Source organism: Tachysurus fulvidraco, chromosome 11 (genome assembly GCF_022655615.1).
Source record: "Tachysurus fulvidraco isolate hzauxx_2018 chromosome 11, HZAU_PFXX_2.0, whole genome shotgun sequence".
NCBI classification, from domain to species: Eukaryota; Metazoa; Chordata; class Actinopteri; order Siluriformes; family Bagridae; genus Tachysurus; species Tachysurus fulvidraco.
In genome coordinates, this window is record NC_062528.1 from 1332872 (window position 1) to 1352871 (window position 20000).

Below are 20000 nucleotides of genomic sequence, written 5' to 3' on the forward strand. Positions count from 1 at the left end.
ATGCTAACCTGAAATGTGGGGAGTTTGAATGTCCTGATCAAAAGTGAATAAGCTCAATTGTGTGTGTGTGTGTGTGTGTGTGTGTGTGTGTGTAGGATTATCAGCGTGTGGTGGAAAGTCTCCCAGAGGATGATAAGCCAAGTTTTTTCGGACTTCCTGCCAACATTGAGCGTTCTGCTCAACGCATCACCAGCATGCAGGTACACAGTGTGTGTGTGTGTGTGTGTGTGTGTGTGTGTGTGTGTGTGTGTGTGTGTGTGTGTGTTCATGACCCACTGTGACCCAGTTTGTAAAATCTTCTGAGAGTTTGTAAGTTGCTTCCTGCGTAGCACTGTGTTTGTACAGTGTGTGGCGTCTCTGTGCCGGAGCCCCTTTAAATCTCTGTGAGGTATCAGATGCTCACTGTCTTGCATGATGACATTCTGACTATACGGCCGAATAAAATGGCATTTGTTCATTTGGATCAGAACAAAGTGTTAAAAGGTCTGTAATGAGATGCTATCGAAGGGTGTCAGTGTGGACGTTTCGGTCTACCGTGCTGTTAGGGAAACCGTCATCTGTCTGTGGGTGATGGATCACACCGTACCAGCACTGAGGCTTAAACACCACATGTTTTATTCCTTACATAATATATGGTGTTATAGCTGCAGCTCCGTCAGCTCATAGCTTTTACCTCAGCAGGGGCACCGACAGGGTCGGAAACATTTCTTCTATTTTTAACCTCATAATCGTTCAGTCTGTCCTCAAACAGCACCGAGCAACCGACTGCTATTATAATGTCGAACGGTCAGAACTGTTTACTACGACCCTCATTTAAGGTCAGACGACAGCGACCTGCTCAAGGGTCGGGATTTCAGAACTCAGTAATCAGTGGGCTTTTAATGGCATGATTCAATGTGCTTTCTCTTTTTAAGTACCAGCAATCATGATACTACACTCGGTATATCAAAATTCTGGTGTGTGTGTGTGTAGGTGATCTCTCAGCTAAGGATTTTAAGCAGATCAGTTACTGCGGGGTCAAAGTTTGACAGAGAGCTGTGGGCAAGTGGCCTCTCACCTGTACTAAACCTGTGGAAGAGACTAAATCAGGTACACACACAAATATATACTGTGTATATACACACACACACTGTGTATATACACACACACACACACACATAGATATATATATATATATATATATATACTGTATATACTGAATACACACATATACTGTGTATATACACACACATATATATACTGTATACACACATATATACTGTGTATATACACACACAAGTATATACACACACACACACACACACATATATACTGTATATACTGTATACACACATATATACTGTGCATATATACACACACACACATACTGTGTGTATATACACACACACATATATACTGTGTATACACACACACACACACACACACACACATACATGCGTAACTATATACAGATTTATTTAAATTCAGTTGTACTAAAATCTCTTCCTGCACCAGTTTCAGGTCCAACAGGCTTTTTTATGTTTGGATGTGACTTTTTCTTTCATCACGTTATAGACATTGTACAGTTCACCTCGATTCCTGGCAGGAGAACCTCATGATAATAGATACAAATAACGATAATAATAATAATAATAATAATAATAATAATAATGATTTTATATAATGATATAATTAATTATTTAATCTCTTTCTCTTCATCAGGGTTCATCTCTAATCCAGCAGAAGCTGGCTCCGCCCACTGACGGTACAAGCTCCCCCGTGCTCTCATTCGTCCTGTTAGAGCAGTTCAACGCTATCCGATTGGTCCAGAGCATCCACCAATCACTGGCCGCCCTCAGTAAGGTGATCCGTGGAACCTGCTTGCTGACGGCCGACACCCACAAACTCGCCACTGCTCTGCTCAACCAGGAGGTGTGTGTGTGTGTTGTTGTTGAGGTTGCTGCCACAATAACATCTGTCTCACTCCTGTCTTTCATTCCCATTCTGTCTCTCAGTGTCCTCTGAGTTGGCAGAGTAAGTGGGAGGGGCCTGATGACCCCATGCAATATCTGAGAGCTGTGGTGAGCAGAGCCCTCGCTGTGCAGGTACACACACACACACACACACACACACACACACAGGAACAGACACTAGTGCTTCTATTAGATTTCTTTCTTTTTGTATTGTTCCACCGCTGAAGTGAGACACGAGAGTAGAAAGGGAAATGGAGAGAGAGAGAATATAGTAAGAGGACGAGAGAAAGAGAGAAGATGCTCTTATCCTCTTATCCACTGTTCAATTAATACTCCAACTGGTGACTTGTGTGTGTATGAGAGAGAGAGAGAGACAGAAATACACTGACCTTGGAGAATAGAATGTGGACGAGCATATTAAACACTTGTTCATGAATTATTCATTAGTACACACACACACACACACACACACACAAAGACGTATATCTCAGCTCTACCATTCATGTGTCTCTCCATTTTAATCATCTGTGTGTGTGTACGATAGTGTTCTCTGTTGATGTGGGGTTAATTTAGTGTCAAATTAGGATGATCCACCTGTTATCAGCATGCTTACAGGTACACTAGTTACCCACACAGACACCACACACACACACACACACACACACTCACACACACACAAAGAAAGCACAGTGTGTCATTATTACTGTCACTCTCTTTCAGAGGTGTCTGTGTATGACAGTGCACTATTAGACAGCTGCTGCTTCTCTCTGCAGGTTTAATTCTGATCCTCTGTGTGTGTGTGTGTGTGTGTGTGTGTGTGTGTGTGTGTGCGTAGATCATTGCACATGGCTCACACACTTAACCCTAATTTGCCTGTTCTGATGCTGACAAGCTTCTACTGCCAAAGTCCTACAGCTATGATGAAAGCTGCCAAAGTGTGTGTGTGTGTGTGTGTGTGTGTGTGTGTGTGTGTGTGTGTGTGTGTGTGTGTGTGTGCGTGCGTGTGTGTGCGTGCGTGCGTGCACGCACGTGCGTGCTTGCACTTGGTGTAGGAAAGATTTCAATTAATGGAATTTGCTGGATGGCTATTATTGACCTCACACACACACACACACACACACGATTTTGGGGACTAAAGAATATATCACTCAAGTATGTGGGTGTGTGTGTTTGACAGAACTGGGTAGAGAGGATGGAGAGGAACACACTGCTGAGTGATACTTTGGATCTTTCGGACCTCTTCCATCCACAAACCTTCCTCAACGCCCTGAGACAGGAGACTGCCAGGTGTGTGTGTGTGTGTGTGTGTGTGTGTTTGTGTATATGTGTGTGTGTGTGTGTGTGTGTGTGATGGCATTGACATGAGTGTACATTTAAAAGAACTATTTGATTTGTAAATGACTAAAAAAAAATGTGTGTGTAAAGAACTATGAGCTGCTCTATGGACAGTCTGAAGTTTGTGGCTTCATGGAAGAGTCAGATATCTGGAGCTAAACTACAAGTCAAGGTGTGGACTCTCTCTCTCTCTCTCTCTCTCTCTCATACACACACACACACACACACACCCTTTTACTCACTTTTTTAATTAATTGAAGTTATAGTTTAATGTTAACAGGTTATTGTTTATGTTAATGTTCCATGTTATAATCTGTGGTGTGTGTGGGGGTGTGTGTGTGGGGGTGTGTGTGTATGGGGGTGTGTGTGAAGGTTGGAGGTCTTCAGCTAGAAGGCTGTAGTTTTGATGGGAATCGACTGAGTGAGAATCATCACAACTCGCCCAGTGTGTGTGCTGTTCCTACCTGCTACATGGCCTGGATTCATCAGGTACACACACACACACACACACACACACTTAATATACACACACACACACACACTCACACTTAATATACACACACTCACACTTAATATACACACACACTCACACTTAATATACACTCACACTTAATATACACACACACTCACACTTGATATACACACACACACTCACACTTGATATACACACACACACTCACACTTAATATACACACACACACTCACACATACTCACACTTGATATACACACACACACTCACACTTGATATACACACACACACTCACACTTGATATACACACACACTCACACTTGATATACACACACACTCACACTTGATATACACACACACATACTCACACTTAATATACACACACACACACACACACACTTGATATACACACACACACATACTCACACTTAATATACACACACACTCACACTTAATATATACACACATACTCACACTTAATATACACACACACACACTTTATACACACACACACTCACACTTAATATACACACACACACTCACACTTAATATACACACACACACACACACTCACACTTTATACACACACACATACTCACACTTAATATACACACACACATACTCACACTTAATACACACACACACACTACACTTAATATATACACACACACTACACTTAATATACACACACATGCACACTTAATATACACACACACACACACACTTAATATACACACACACACTCAATATACACACACACTCACTTAATATACACACTCACACTTAATATACACACTTAATATACACACACACACACACACACACTCACACTTAATATACACACACACACACTCACACTTAATATACACACACACACTCACACTTAATATATACACACACTCACACTTAATACACACACACACACTTAATACACACACACACTCACACTTAATACACACACACTCACACTTAATATACACACACACAGACTTAATATACACACACACTCGCACTTAATATACACACACATACTCACACTTAATATACACACACTCACACTTAATATACACACACACTCACACTTAATACACACACACACACTTAATACACACACACACACACTTAATACACACACACACTCACAATACACACACACACTCACACTTAATTCACACACTCACACTTAATATACACACACACACACAGACTTAATATACACACACACACTCACACTTAATATACACACACACACACTTAATACACACACACTCACACACTCACACTTAATATACACACACTCACACTTAATATACACACACACACACACTTAATATACACACACTCACACTTAATATACACATACACACACACCCACACACTCACACTTAATATACACACACACACAGACTTAATATACACACACACACTCGCACTTAATATACACACACACATACTCACACTTAATATACACACACTCACACTTAATACACACACACTCGCAATTAATACACACTCACACTTAATATACACACTCACACTTAATATACACACACACACACACACACTTAATACACACACACACACACACTTAATATACACACACACTCACACTTAATATACACACACACACAAGTACTCACACTTAATACACACACACACAAGTACTCACACAATATACACACACACTCACACTTCATATACACACACACACACACACTTCATATACACACACTCACACTTAATATACACACACATACTCACACTTAATATACACACACACATACTCACACTTAATATACACACACACATACTCACACTTAATATACACACACACATACTCACACTTAATATACACACACACACTCACACTTAATACACACACACTCACACTTAATATACACACACTCACACTTAATATATACACACACACTCGCAATTAATACACACTCACACTTAATACTCACACACTCACACTTAATACACACACACACTCACACACTTAATATACACACACTCACACTTAATATACACACACACTCACACAAGTACTCACACTTAATACACACACACACAAAGTACTCACACTTAATACACACACAAGTACTCACACTTAATATACACACACACTCACACTTAATATACACACACACACTCACACTTCATATACACACACACACTCACACTTCATATACACACACACTCACACTTCATATACACACACACACTCACACTTCATATACACACACACACTCACACTTAATACACACACACACTCACACTTAATATACACACACACACACTTAATATACACACTCGCACTTTATATACACACACTTACACTTAATACACACACACTCACACTTTATATACACACACTTACACTTAATACACACACACTCACACTTTATATACACACACTTACACTTAATACACACACTCACACACTTAATATACACACACACACACACACTCGTACTTAATATACACACACACACACACACTTAATATACACATACACTCACACTTAATACACACACACACACTCACACTTAATATACACACACACACTCACACTTAATACACACACACACACTCACACTTAATATACACACTCACTCACACTTAATATACACACACTCATACTTAATATACACACACACACACACACTTAATATACACACACACACTCACACTAAATACACACACACACACACACACTTAATATACACACACACACACACACTTAATATACACACACATACTCACACTTAATACACACACACAAGTACTCACACTTAATATACACACACACACACTCACACTTAATATACACACAGTCAGACAGTCGTTGTTGTTTGTACTATAACCTGAATGTGTGTGTTTTGTAGAATGGCCCAGGTTGTTACTCTCCAGAGGAGTGTGTGTTGTTGCCACTGTACGCGAGTGCAGAGCGAGTGAGTGTAGTCATGCACATAGATGTTCCATGTGGAGGAAACCAAGAGCAATGTATCCAGTGTGGAGCTGCACTGTTTCTCAAACAGCAGTAACGCACACACACATACAGTACACACACACTCAGTGGAACAGTGAAATCAAAGTGGATCTGCACTGTCTCTCAAACAGACACACACACACACACACACACACACACACACACAAACACATTGTACTGCTTTTATGCTCAGTATGATGTATATAAATGTGTTTCTATATTTATGACAATGGATTTATATTGTTGTAGTAATTACTCATTAAATAAATTGTTTTTCAGTATCATCGTGTGTGTGTGTGTGTGTGTGTGTGTGTGGTGTGTGTTTGGATTCTGGCTTTCTTGTTTTCTTCAGGAAGCTGTTTAAGTCCCATTTTTAAACAAGACCCATTTATTCAGTAAAGTCTTGTACAATATTGTATACAAAAGAAATGTAATTGTTGTGATATTAATGCTGAATATCGACACACACCTAGCAGCAGGTGCACAGGCCCTAGTGGGACAGAGAGACCGAGAGAGAGAGAGAGACACACACACACACCTAGCAGCAGGTACACAGGCCCTGGTGGGACAGAGAGAGAGACACACACACCTAGCAGCAGGTGCACAGGCCCTAGTGGGACAGAGAGACCGAGAGAGAGAGAGAGACACACACACACACACCTAGCAGCAGGTACACAGGCCCTGGTGGGACAGAGAGACACACACACCTAGCAGCAGGTGCACAGGCCCTAGTGGGACAGAGAGACCGAGAGAGAGAGAGAGACACACACACACACACCTAGCAGCAGGTACACAGTCTCTAGTGGGCCAGAGAGAGAGAGAGAGACACGCACACCTAGCAGCAGGTGCACAGGCCCTAGTGGGACAGAGAGAGAAAGAAAGAGAGAGAGAGAGAGAGAGAGACCTAGCAGCAGGTACACAGGCCCTAGTGTGTTAATCTATTGTTAATGAATCAGTTATAGCATTATATAGGAATGTGATGCCATTTTGTTCTCATTATTCCAGGGATTATGGGAAGAGAATAAAGAAGAGATGAGACATTGAAAGAGTGAAGAAGAGAGAAAAAGAGGGAAAAATGAGTAGTAAGTAGGAAGTGTGTAGAGAACTGAATGAGAAGATTGTAAACTATGAACATTATATTGTTTTTATATTGGTTGTTTTTCTTCAAAAACAACTCCAGGGTGTGTGTGTGTGTGTGAGAGACACAGACAGACAGACAGACAGACAGAGAGACACACACATAGGGAGAGAGAGAGTATTTTTTGTCCCATTCCTGTAATAAAACCCAGATTTGTATATAATAATCTGAGGGTCTGATGCTGAAGCTTCTCACGGTCGGGACGCAAACCGATCTCATCACGGTCGGGACGCAAACCGATCTCATCACGGTCGGGACGCAAACCGATCTCATCACGGTCGGGACGCAAACCGATCTCATCACGGTCGGGACGAAACCGATCTCATCACTTTCGGGACGCAAACTGATCTCATCACTTTCGGGACGCAAACCGATCCCATCACGGTCGGGACACAAACTGATCTCATCACGCAGCCCAACAACTAGAAATGTGAGCGGTTTATTACGTGGGGTTTTTAACACCCAGCAGAACACAAATAAAGGCCGGACACATTTGCATTCGTCCCACAGAATCTATAAATGTTAATGTACGGCTTTATTAGCTAATGTCTCGTACAGGTAAATGTAGCTACAGTAAAAGCCTTACACACAGAGGGCCGAGCGATTAAACACACACGATATTAGCAGACCAGACCGAGGGGAAGTCACTAAAACTCTGTCATAAATATCCTGAAACATTAACAGTGAAGTGTTTTTCCCCACTCGAGTTTCTCACCACGATACAAAGCCGAGACCGAGACCCATTATTACTCGGTACATCTGGAACAACAACACAAATTATTGAGCACATGAGACGAGAGATCGTCATTCATGCAGTCAGCGTGGATGATATTACCTCCTCTCCACCTCCACACTCCTCAGTGGGAATCCGTCAGAAGGATAAAACAAAGAACTGATTTTCTGCATGATTAGAATCAGACTATTCTTCCTCTGTCGTATCATATCTAACACGACATTACTCAGAGCTGTACTCTGTAAACCAAAGAGTTTTCACGATTACAGGAAATTCATTAGCAAATTAGACTTTTTATACATGTGCAGTGGCGTTAGGAACAAAACCAAACCATTCGGTGTGTTAAAGCTTTCCGCAAATTCATCCATTCATCTTCTACCGCTTATCCGAACTACCTCGTGTCACGGGGAGCCTGTGCCTATCTCAGGCGTCATCGGGCATCGAGGCAGGATACACCCTGGACGGAGTGCCAACCCATCACAGGGCACACACACTCTCTCATTCACTCACACACACACACACACACACACACACACACACACTACGGACAATTTCCCAGAGATGCCAATCAACCTACCATGCATGTCTTTGGACCGGGGGAGGAAACCGGAGTACCCGGAGGAAACCCCCGAGGCACGGGGAGAACATGCAAACTCCACACACACACAAGGCGGAGACGGGAATCGAACCCCCAACCCTGGAGGTGTGAGGTGAACGTGCTAACCACTAAGCCACCGTGTCCCCCACCTTCCACAAATGTTTTGGTAAATTACCAAAAATAAAAAGAACCTTTAAACGTCTCAATGACTTCCCATCTGGACTGTTAGAATGCCCACTGGCCGCCTTTATCTAAAATGACTCCATCGTACTCGAAATGCAGCCGCTGGCCCATGTTTATATTCACGCAATCTCGGTGGCAGAAACTCTTGTAAAGTCTGATCTTATTGAGGTTTCCTTCTAAACGTCGCACGTAACCATGAAACTAAAACCAACGGCGTATTTTAACTGAGTGTGAGGATGAAGCATCTACAGTCGTGTCTGGGAACGTTCTCGCAGGTTGAACACATCTCTTCTTTCAGATTCTATCAAGACATTACCATAACTTGGATCGCTTCCTCTACCGAAGACACACACACACACACACACACACCATTCTCACACCTTACAAAGCACTTAATCCTACAATGAACCTGATAACAAGCTCCCTCGGCTAAGGCGGGATTAATTCCGAACGGCTCTGAGACCCCGATGTGTGCTGTTGAGTTTTAGCCTTGATCTGAATCCCAAACAATGGGGGGGCTTAGCATGTTCGCCTCACACCTCCAGGGTTGGGGGTTCGATTCCCGCCTCCGCCTTGTGTGTGTGGAGTTTGCATGTTCTCCCCGTGACTCGGGGGTTTCCTCCGGGTACTCCGGTTTCCTCCCCCGGTCCAAAGACATGCATGGTAGGTTGATTGGCATCTCTGGAAAATTGTCCGGAGTGTGTGTGTGTGAGTGAATGAGAGTGTGTGTGTGTGCCCTGTGATGGGTTGGCACTCCGTCCAGGGTGTATCCTGCCTCGATGCCCGATGACACCTGAGATAGGCACAGGCTCCCCGTGACCAGAGAAGTTCGGATAAGCGGTAGAAGATGAATGAATGAATCCCAAACAAGACACTCAGTGATGTGTGATGGCCTTGAGCTCCAGGATGCTAGCGATCCAAAGCATTCGTCACACCTCATGTCTCAAAGTCAGGTCACATCTCTCTCTCTCTCTCGACTGTGGTAGCTTGGCAGTGCTGGGGCTTGAACCTGATCCTATCATCGACAACCTTGTTCCTAGCTCTGAGCATGAGCACGACTACACACATCTCTCTAGCATTTTAATCTGTAAAACATAGTAAGTATTTTTTATTTAAAGATCATAAGAAGGCGAGCAAATGCTACGCTGATGTCATTTACTGTCATTAAAGCCCACAGTGCGACTGAAGCTTAAGTGCCTTATTAATCACTTTACATAAACACTACATACAGTGTAACGTAATGGTGTCGCATAACGTACACGCTACGCGCTCGATGGGAAACGTGCGCCGTTCGATCGGTGACATTCGTTATCTTTGTGTTTCAGGATCACACACACACACACACACACACACACACAGTGGTGTGTTACTGGGGGTGTAAAAAGAAAAGGTAATAATAACATCATTACCACCATGTTTTCAGCACATTCTGTTCCAAAAGTTCATTTCCTCTGTTTCTCTCTCACGCACTCACACACACACACACTCTCACACACACACTCACACACAAGATATTCACCTGACTGGAAACTGCACACCAAAACAGGAAAAGGGAAATTGTTGTAATTCCACTTTAACCGTCGTGTTTAATTTAGAGATAAAAATAAAAAAAAAAGCAACAGAAACACAGCAGAAAGAGAGAGAGAGAGAGAGAGAGAGAGAGAGAGAGAGACATGAGCTTTAGGAGACAGATAGCAAGACAAGAGTGAGACATATACATTGCTGATGTTCGCCATCGCTTCGTGAACGTGTGATGGAATGAATTTCCCCTCAGGGTCATTTTATGAGTGTCGAAAAACTACACAGACTCACAGTGACGAGGATCCAGAAAAATTCACACAGTAGATCAGGATCTGAGGGGCCGAAGTCATCTGGGCCATGTAACTACTGATCATCATCATCATCATCATCATCAGCATCAGCATCATAAACATACATATCATAATCATCATAAATATCATAATCATCATCATCATCATAAACATAAAAACCTTTATTTTACTGTAGAATTCCTCACACCCACATTCTCTCAATAAAACCATGAGACCGCGTCACAGAAACACAAGGGTGTGTGTGTGTGTGTGTGTGTGTGTGTGTGTGTGTGTGTCTGTGTGTGTGTGAAGAACTTGAGATATACGAAAAGAGAAATTCAGCTTAATTAGGTAGATTTGATAAATGCATTGCTACTAAGCTGCAGTTGCCATAGTTACTGATCATAATGACATAAATAACTCTCATTTTTGATTTGGACATTATTCAGTATGTCCACACAAACACACACACACACACACACACACGCGCTCGCTCACACACTCTCTCTCTCTCACACTCTCTCTCTCTCACACTCTCTCTCTCTCTCTCTCTCTCTCACACACACACACACACTCTCTCTCTCTCTCTCTCTCACACACACTCTCTCTCACACACACTCTCTCTCACACACACACACTCACACTCTCTCTCTCACACTCACACTCTCTCTCTCACTCTCACACTCTCTCTCTCTCTCACACACTCTCTCTCTCACACACACTCTCTCTCTCTCACACACACTCTCTCTCTCTCACACACACTCTCTCTCACACACACTCTCTCTCACACACACTCTCTCTCACACACACACACACACACACACACACACACACACACACTCTCACTCACTCTCTCACTCACACACACTCTCTCACTCACACACACTCTCACTCACTCACACACACTCTCACTCACACACACACACTCTCTCACACTCACACACACACACTCTCACACACACACACACTCTCACACACACACACACTCTCACACACACACACACTCTCACACACACACACTCTCACACACCACACACTCTCAGACACACACACACACACACACACCACACACTCTCACCACACATACACACTCACCACACACACTCTCACACACCACACACTCTCACACACACACTCCTACACACACCGCTCTCTCACACACTCGCTCTCTCACACACACACACCTCTCTCTCTCACACACCACACCTCTCACACCACTCTCTCACTTCTCTCCTCCACAACATCTCTCTCTCTCTCTCACACTCTCTCTCTCTCTCACACACTCTCTCTCTCACACACACTCTCTCTCACACACTCTCTCTCTCTCACACACACACACACACACACTCTCTCACACACACTCTCTCTCTCACACACACACACTCTCTCTCTCTCACACACTCTCTCACTCTCTCTCACACACTCTCTCACTCTCTCTCACACACTCTCTCACTCTCTCTCACACACTCTCTCACTCTCTCTCACACACTCTCTCACTCTCTCTCTCACACACTCTCACACACACACACTCTCTCACACACTCTCACATTCACACTCGCTCACACTCTCTCTCTCTCTCACACACACACACACACACACACACTTTCACACACTCGCTCACACTCTCTCTCACACACACTCACATACACTCACACACACTGGCTCTCCCTCAGTCCCTCCTACACACACACACAAGCATGAAGATGTGTTATTCTTCCCGTCTGAGACCTGCACTGTGGCTCATCACACCACCCCATTGTTGATGATTTTCCTGTGACATCATTTATTCTCTATTTATTAATAAGTAAGTCTTGGCACATGGGGCACATGGGGCACATGGGGCTGGGTGTGTAAGAGAGAGAGAGATCTCCTGTGCTCTCTGCCCCGGTCAGTCTTAACGACTCCAGCCATTTTCTCCAGTGAGCTCATGTTGTTTTATACGGGTTTCCTGCGAGCGCGTTACGCCGCCCTGCGACGCCGCATCAGTTAGAAAAGATCTGGATGATTTGCTTGATGTGTCTCTGAGGAAGCACGTGTTCGCCTTCACGCCCCTGACTGATCTCTGCGTGATTCTGCACATTACCGTTCGCTGGTGGCCAACTGACAGAAAATGTGGAAAAACCCATTAAAAAATAAAAAAAAAGACTCGATCTGATGATTTCCAAACGCACGAAACGAAACGCTTGTAGAAGTTAATACGTAAAATGTGTTCCGCCCCCGCAGACAGGCGCAGAGACACGAGCGATGCTGGGGGAGGAGGGGGAACCTAGAGATATAATAAACGAGTGTGGGCACTCTCTCTATGACGATGACTCACTCGTCCTCTTCTGGGTGAAGTCATTACTTCCTGTCTCTCGGTCTGTCCGTCTGTCTCGCCGCAGAGGAAGCCGTGTGTGTAAAAAAAAAACACACATTTTGTACACGGTGGAGTTCCGAGCTGTTTGCCCACAATCTGTCTTCTCTGTTCTTCTCTGATCTTCATCACTCCATCCTGAACCTTCTGTTTCTCTAGCTGATGCAACAATGATAGGAACCAAGCAACACACACACACACACACACACACACACACAACCTGTAGAGCTCAGAAAGTCAGAGTGAAGACCCGCTCAGGTACCTGCAACACGACCGGATGAGCAGTTATAGGGCCGTATGAGCAGTTATAGGGCCGCTAGGGTGTGTTACTGTTACCATGGAGATGAAGGTGGTGATGGTTTTATGCTCCTTTTATCACAGTAATTTGTAAATTTATTAAAGAACGATCCAGAAAACGTCGCACCGCCGAGTCCGACTCTGACCGATACGCTGATGAGGAAACCGAACACCACGAGGACTCGCAGCTCCTGATTGGTTAATATTACACATCATGACATCATTACAATAGCTGGAATTCTAATGGTCGTATAATGTAAGCTAAATACTAACACCATCTCTATCTCTCTCTCTCTCACTTTCACTCGCTCTCTCTGCCTCTTTCTCTCTCACGCTCTCTCTCTCTCTCTCCCCCAATCAGCACAGCTACAGACAGGTACATGCTCTGACGCTTCCTTGACAAAGGGATGTAATCAGAGAGCAGGAGCGATGGTGTTGGTGAAGATTACACTGCTCTCGGGTCCACACGACCGCTCGGTGTCCTTCATGTGCGACGTTACTGTGTTTATTTTACTTTGTTAGTTTATTTGTTTTATTTAGTTTATTTTAACTAAACTAAATAATATAATGTAAATATAATTATGTATAATTATAACTAAATAACTAAAATGTCGTTTCCGTCTCTTCGCCGTTGTGTCGTTACACCGAGTCGTGTTGTTACAGTAAGTCGTGTCGTTACACCGAGTCGTGTTGTTACAGTAAGTCGTGTTGTTACACCGAGTCGTGTCGTTACAGTAAGTCGTGTCGTTACAGTAAGTCGTGTTGTTACACCGAGTCGTGTCGTTACACCGAGTCGTGTCGTTACAGTAAGTCGTGTCGTTACACCGAGTCGTGTCGTTACAGTAAGTCGTGTCGTTACACCGAGTCGTGTTGTTACAGTAAGTCGTGTCGTTACAGTAAGTCGTGTCGTTACAGTAAGTCGTGTCGTTACACCGAGTCGTGTCGTTACAGTAAGTCGTGTCGTTACACCGAGTCGTGTCGTTACACCGAGTCGTGTTGTTACAGTAAGTCGTGTCGTTACAGTAAGTCGTGTCGTTACACCGAGTCGTGTCGTTACAGTAAGTCGTGTTGTTACACCGAGTCGTGTTGTTACACCGAGTCGTGTTGTTACACCGAGTCGTGTCGTTACAGTAAGTCGTGTCGTTACAGTAAGTCGTGTCGTTACAGTAAGTCGTGTCGTTACACCGAGTCGTGTCGTTACAGTAAGTCGTGTTGTTACAGTAAGTCGTGTCGTTACAGTAAGTCGTGTCGTTACACCGAGTCGTGTCGTTACAGTAAGTCGTGTCGTTACACCGAGTCGTGTCGTTACAGTAAGTCGTGTCGTTACAGTAAGTCGTGTCGTTACAGTAAGTCGTGTCGTTACACCGAGTCGTGTCGTTACAGTAAGTCGTGTTGTTACAGTAAGTCGTGTCGTTACAGTAAGTCGTGTCGTTACACCGAGTCGTGTCGTTACAGTAAGTCGTGTCGTTACACCGAGTCGTGTCGTTACACCGAGTCGTGTCGTTACACCAAGTCGTGTCGTTACACCGAGTCGTGTCGTTACACCGAGTCGTGTCGTTACAGTAAGTCGTGTCGTTACACCAAGTCGTGTCGTTACAGTAAGTCGTGTCGTTACACCAAGTCGTGTCGTTACAGTAAGTCGTGTCGTTACACCAAGTCGTGTCGTTACAGTAAGTCGTGTCGTTACAGTAAGTCGTGTCGTTACAGTGAGTCGTGTCGTTACAGTGAGTCGTGTCGTTACACCGAGTCGTGTCGTTACACCGAGTCGTGTCGTTACAGTAAGTCGTGTCGTTACAGTAAGTCGTGTCGTTACACCGAGTCGTGTCGTTACAGTAAGTCGTGTCGTTACAGTAAGTCGTGTCGTTACACCAAGTCGTGTCGTTACACCAAGTCGTGTCGTTACAGTAAGTCGTGTCGTTACAGTAAGTCGTGTCGTTACACCGAGTCGTGTCGTTACAGTAAGTCGTGTCGTTACACCAAGTCGTGTCGTTACACCAAGTCGTGTCGTTACACCAAGTCGTGTCGTTACAGTAAGTCGTGTCGTTACAGTAAGTCGTGTCGTTACAGTAAGTCGTGTTGTTACACCGAGTCGTGTCGTTACAGTAAGTCGTGTCGTTACACCGAGTCGTGTCGTTACACCGAGTCGTGTCGTTACAGTAAGTCGTGTCGTTACAGTAAGTCGTGTCGTTACAGTAAGTCGTGTCGTTACAGTAAGTCGTGTCGTTACACCGAGTCGTGTTGTTACAGTAAGTCGTGTCGTTACAGTAAGTCGTGTCGTTACAGTAAGTCGTGTCGTTACAGTAAGTCGTGTCGTTACACCGAGTCGTGTCGTTACAGTAAGTCGTGTCGTTACAGTAAGTCGTGTCGTTACAGTAAGTCGTGTCGTTACACCGAGTCGTGTCGTTACAGTGAGTCGTGTTGTTACAGTAAGTCGTGTCGTTACAGTAAGTCGTGTCGTTACACCGAGTCGTGTCGTTACAGTGAGTCGTGTTGTTACAGTAAGTCGTGTCGTTACAGTAAGTCGTGTCGTTACACCGAGTCGTGTCGTTACAGTAAGTCGTGGTGTTACACCGAGTCGTGTCGTTACACCGAGTCGTGTCGTTACAGTAAGTCGTGGTGTTACACCGAGTCGTGTCGTTACACCGAGTCGTGTCGTTACACCGAGTCGTGTCGTTACAGTGAGTCGTGGTGTTACAGTGAGTCGTGTCGTTACAGTGAGTCGTGTCGTTACAGTGAGTCGTGTCGTTACACCGAGTCGTGTCGTTACACCGAGTCGTGTCGTTACAGTGAGTCGTGTCGTTACAGTGAGTCGTGTCGTTACAGTGAGTCGTGTCGTTACACCGAGTCGTGTCGTTACACCGAGTCGTGTCGTTACACCGAGTCGTGTCGTTACACCGAGTCGTGTCGTTACACCGAGTCGTGTCGTTACAGTGAGTCGTGTCGTTACAGTGAGTCGTGTCGTTACAGTGAGTCGTGTCGTTACAGTGAGTCGTGTCGTTACAGTGAGTCGTGTCGTTACAGTGAGTCGTGTCGTTACAGTGAGTCGTGTCGTTACAGTGAGTCGTGTCATTACACCGAGTCGTGTCGTTACAGTGAGTCGTGTCATTACAGTGAGTCGTGTTCCAGCGCTTCCTTGTTCCATATAAACACCATAGAAAGCAGTTGAGTTTAGTTTCAAGAGCTTCAGTCAGTCAGTGCCATTACTATTAGCACATCATATTTCAGCATTTCTGTTACACACACACACACACACACACACACACACACACACACACACACACACACACACACACACACACACATTTCAGGAACCGCAGGCATATTGTTGGAACAAGCTGCAGAACTTTATAAATAATTCATGAGGAAGTAAAGAAGAGAGAAGCGATTTGTCACAAACATGTTTTCGCATATCCCAGGAAGTTGGGGTCAGACTGAAGGGTCAGACATGATACTGCAGCCCTGTGTTCTCAGAATAGCCCCCCGTATATAACAACAACCCACTCGCCTCACATACAGGAAGCAGAAAACACACACAGGTGAAGGCCGGACCTCCAAAATCTGGTTGTTTATTTGTGTTTTTAAGACAAACGAAACGGGAAATTATTGAATCTGAGCGCTTTAAAGCTAAATGAACCCAAAGTCTCACACACAGAGCTACAGCAATCATACATTCAGCAGTGTGTGTGTGTGTGTGTGTGTGTGTGTGTGTGTGTGTGTGTGTGTGTGTGTGTGTGTTAATGAGGAAGGGCTGGTATGAGAGGAATGTACTGTTTTGGATAAGGAGTAAAAACACACTCCTCTGGCTTAAACTGAACCCAGGAGACTGGAATGTGTGTGTGTGTGTGTGTGTGTGTGTGTGTGTGTGTGTGTGTGTGTGTGTGTGTGTGAGAGAGAGAGAGAGAGAGAAAGACCGTCTTAAAATAAAAGAGAAATAAATAACAGTGTGCATGAAGACGGATAAAAAGTACAAAATTACAGACAAAGAGCAAGATACTTAAAGCTACATCGATTATTGTCTGAAATACTGAGTGGATGTGTGTGTGTGTGTGTGTGTGTGTGTGTGTGTGTGTGTGTGTGTGTGTGTGTGTGTGTGTGTGAGATTGTCTCTCATCGAGGTGGCCGTGAGGGACACACACACTCGCATTGCTCATGATGCTGCAGCTTGATTTCCGCCAGAGTCCAACGTGCTTTGGTTTTCATTTTGTAGTAATTTGGTCCTGGAGAGAACTTTAGCACCTAGATACACACACACACACACACGCAGAGATACACACACACACACACGCAGAGACACACACACACGCAGAGACAGACAGACAGACACACACACACACACACACACGCAGACACACACACAGACACGCAAACACACACAGACAGACACAGACACACACACACACACACACAGACACACACACACACACACACAGACACATGACATTTAAAGTCTACCGTTTGCTGAATTTGTAGATCTTTGCCATGGTTTATAAAACGTTTTGTTAAAAGATCTTTAATAAGATATTAAACCCAGGCTTTAGTCGGTTTCTCCGTGTGCTACTTATTACGGCTATTTCAGATTCATGGTTACAGAAAATGAGTCAGTAATATATACAGTTATAAAATCCGGTGCTGAGCCGCACTCCTGTTTCCACTACAGTGCTGGAGAAGGAGATGTCTGGTGATGTGTGTGTGGGCAGAGAGCCATGAGCGAGAGCCACAGAACCTGCGCGCCATCAACACTGATTCATCAACATCAAAGTCCCTCAAGTGCATCATCATGTGCATCAATCAGGCAGATTTAACCCCAGAATTCCTCAAGCGTCAAATTAGTCCTGTTTTTTAAAGTTGCTGTTCATAATAATGTGCAACAAAAACACAGATTTTAACCTGCGGAAATTACACACGGTCAGTTATACTCACTACGCTTGATGATAGTCATCAATACCTTCATCCATCTGAGAGAATTAGGGTGTATGACAGGATGATGACATCATGCACACAATGTCACATGATCTCAAATGCTCCAATAACTACAGCACTACCACTGGGTCATTTACTACTTTAAAGGTGCAGTCTCCGTTGTTTGAAAGCCAATTTTGACATATAAAATCACCAAAACAAACACGCCCCTAACCCAAATGGGTCCCACCCCTGTATCGATAGCGCCGCCCACACATACGTACGTAACCCGGGTGACTAACAGAAAGAAACGTGTCTTTATCATAGCTGAAGGGAAGAACAATACGATTGTAGATAAACAAACAAGCAAAAATGCCACACAAGCATAATGATGTAAAGGACAAAGGCATATATTAGTTCTGTGTAACAAAGCAAAACCAACGTTACTCACCTATCGAGAAGGAAAAAAGCGCCTCGGCGTCTTAAGTAAAGTCGGCCACATATTCACAGGTCGGAGTTTCCCGAGTCGATAACTCCTGAGCTAAACGCTGTTACTACACAAAACGCGGTTGTAGCTGCCTCTCTACATTACTACGATAGAAAAGAGGTGTTATTTGTGTAGTAACAGCGTTTAGCTCAGGAGTTATTGACTCGGGAAACTCCAACCTGTGAATATGTGGCCGACTTCCTGCTCCTTCAGTTCTCTCCAGCGCTGGAAAGCTGATCCTATATTAACACGTCCTACTTCTTGTCCTTATCGTAAGTCTTTCTTCTCTTTCTTTCTTTGTTTTTATCCTCCATGTCGATGTTAAAACTGCTTTCTGCTAATGTCACACATGCGCACTGAACACTCTCTCCGCCCATATTGACAAGACACGCCCCTTTCTGCTAATTGGCTACACGTTAGTTTTGTTTTTGTTTTGTGAAGCATTTCTCAAACGACAGAGACCGCACCTTTAACCAGTAACAGTTTTATAATTCGATGCTTCAGGAAACCAGAATTAAATGCAGCAAACTTTCTATTCCTGAAGGGCAACAATGTTCTCTGATATCTTGAAAAGGTGTTAAAAGGTATGTTGGAGATGTGCATGTGTGTGTGTGTGTGTGTGTGTGTGTGTGTTTGATTAGAGAATACCTCATGTAGCTTGCTGACTGTTTTGGCAGAGCTACAGGTGCACGAGTTCCAATGTTCTGTCCCACAGGCACAGTTCCCACCGCAGCGTTTCACCAAGATGCATC

General features: G+C 44.0%; 2 protein-coding genes across 8 annotated transcripts in view; one reads left to right on the top strand and one right to left on the bottom strand.

Moving 5' to 3' along the window:
• Window positions 1-7030, top strand: part of LOC113637865 (cytoplasmic dynein 2 heavy chain 1) — a 60901-nt gene extending 53871 nt beyond the window's left edge. For all 6 annotated transcript variants that reach the window (XM_027138776.2, XM_027138775.2, XM_027138778.2 and 3 more), the window contains 8 exons: window positions 96-200; window positions 973-1089; window positions 1702-1911; window positions 1995-2084; window positions 3130-3239; window positions 3378-3459; window positions 3660-3776; window positions 6646-7030. In XM_027138776.2, coding sequence (XP_026994577.2) covers window positions 96-200; window positions 973-1089; window positions 1702-1911; window positions 1995-2084; window positions 3130-3239; window positions 3378-3459; window positions 3660-3776; window positions 6646-6804 — 990 coding nt within the window. In that variant the 3' untranslated portion in view covers window positions 6805-7030. The remainder of the gene's footprint in view (window positions 1-95; window positions 201-972; window positions 1090-1701; window positions 1912-1994; window positions 2085-3129; window positions 3240-3377; window positions 3460-3659; window positions 3777-6645) is intronic.
• A 10382-nt stretch (window positions 7031-17412) lies between these two features.
• Window positions 17413-20000, bottom strand: part of pdgfd (platelet derived growth factor d) — a 17597-nt gene continuing 15009 nt past the window's right edge. For both annotated transcript variants that reach the window (XM_027138890.2, XM_027138892.2), the window contains exons 6-7: window positions 19897-20000; window positions 17413-18098 (exon numbers count right to left, since the gene is read on the bottom strand). The exon at window positions 19897-20000 is cut by the window's right edge and continues 111 nt beyond it. In XM_027138890.2, coding sequence (XP_026994691.2) covers window positions 17970-18098; window positions 19897-20000 — 233 coding nt within the window. In that variant the 3' untranslated portion in view covers window positions 17413-17969. The remainder of the gene's footprint in view (window positions 18099-19896) is intronic.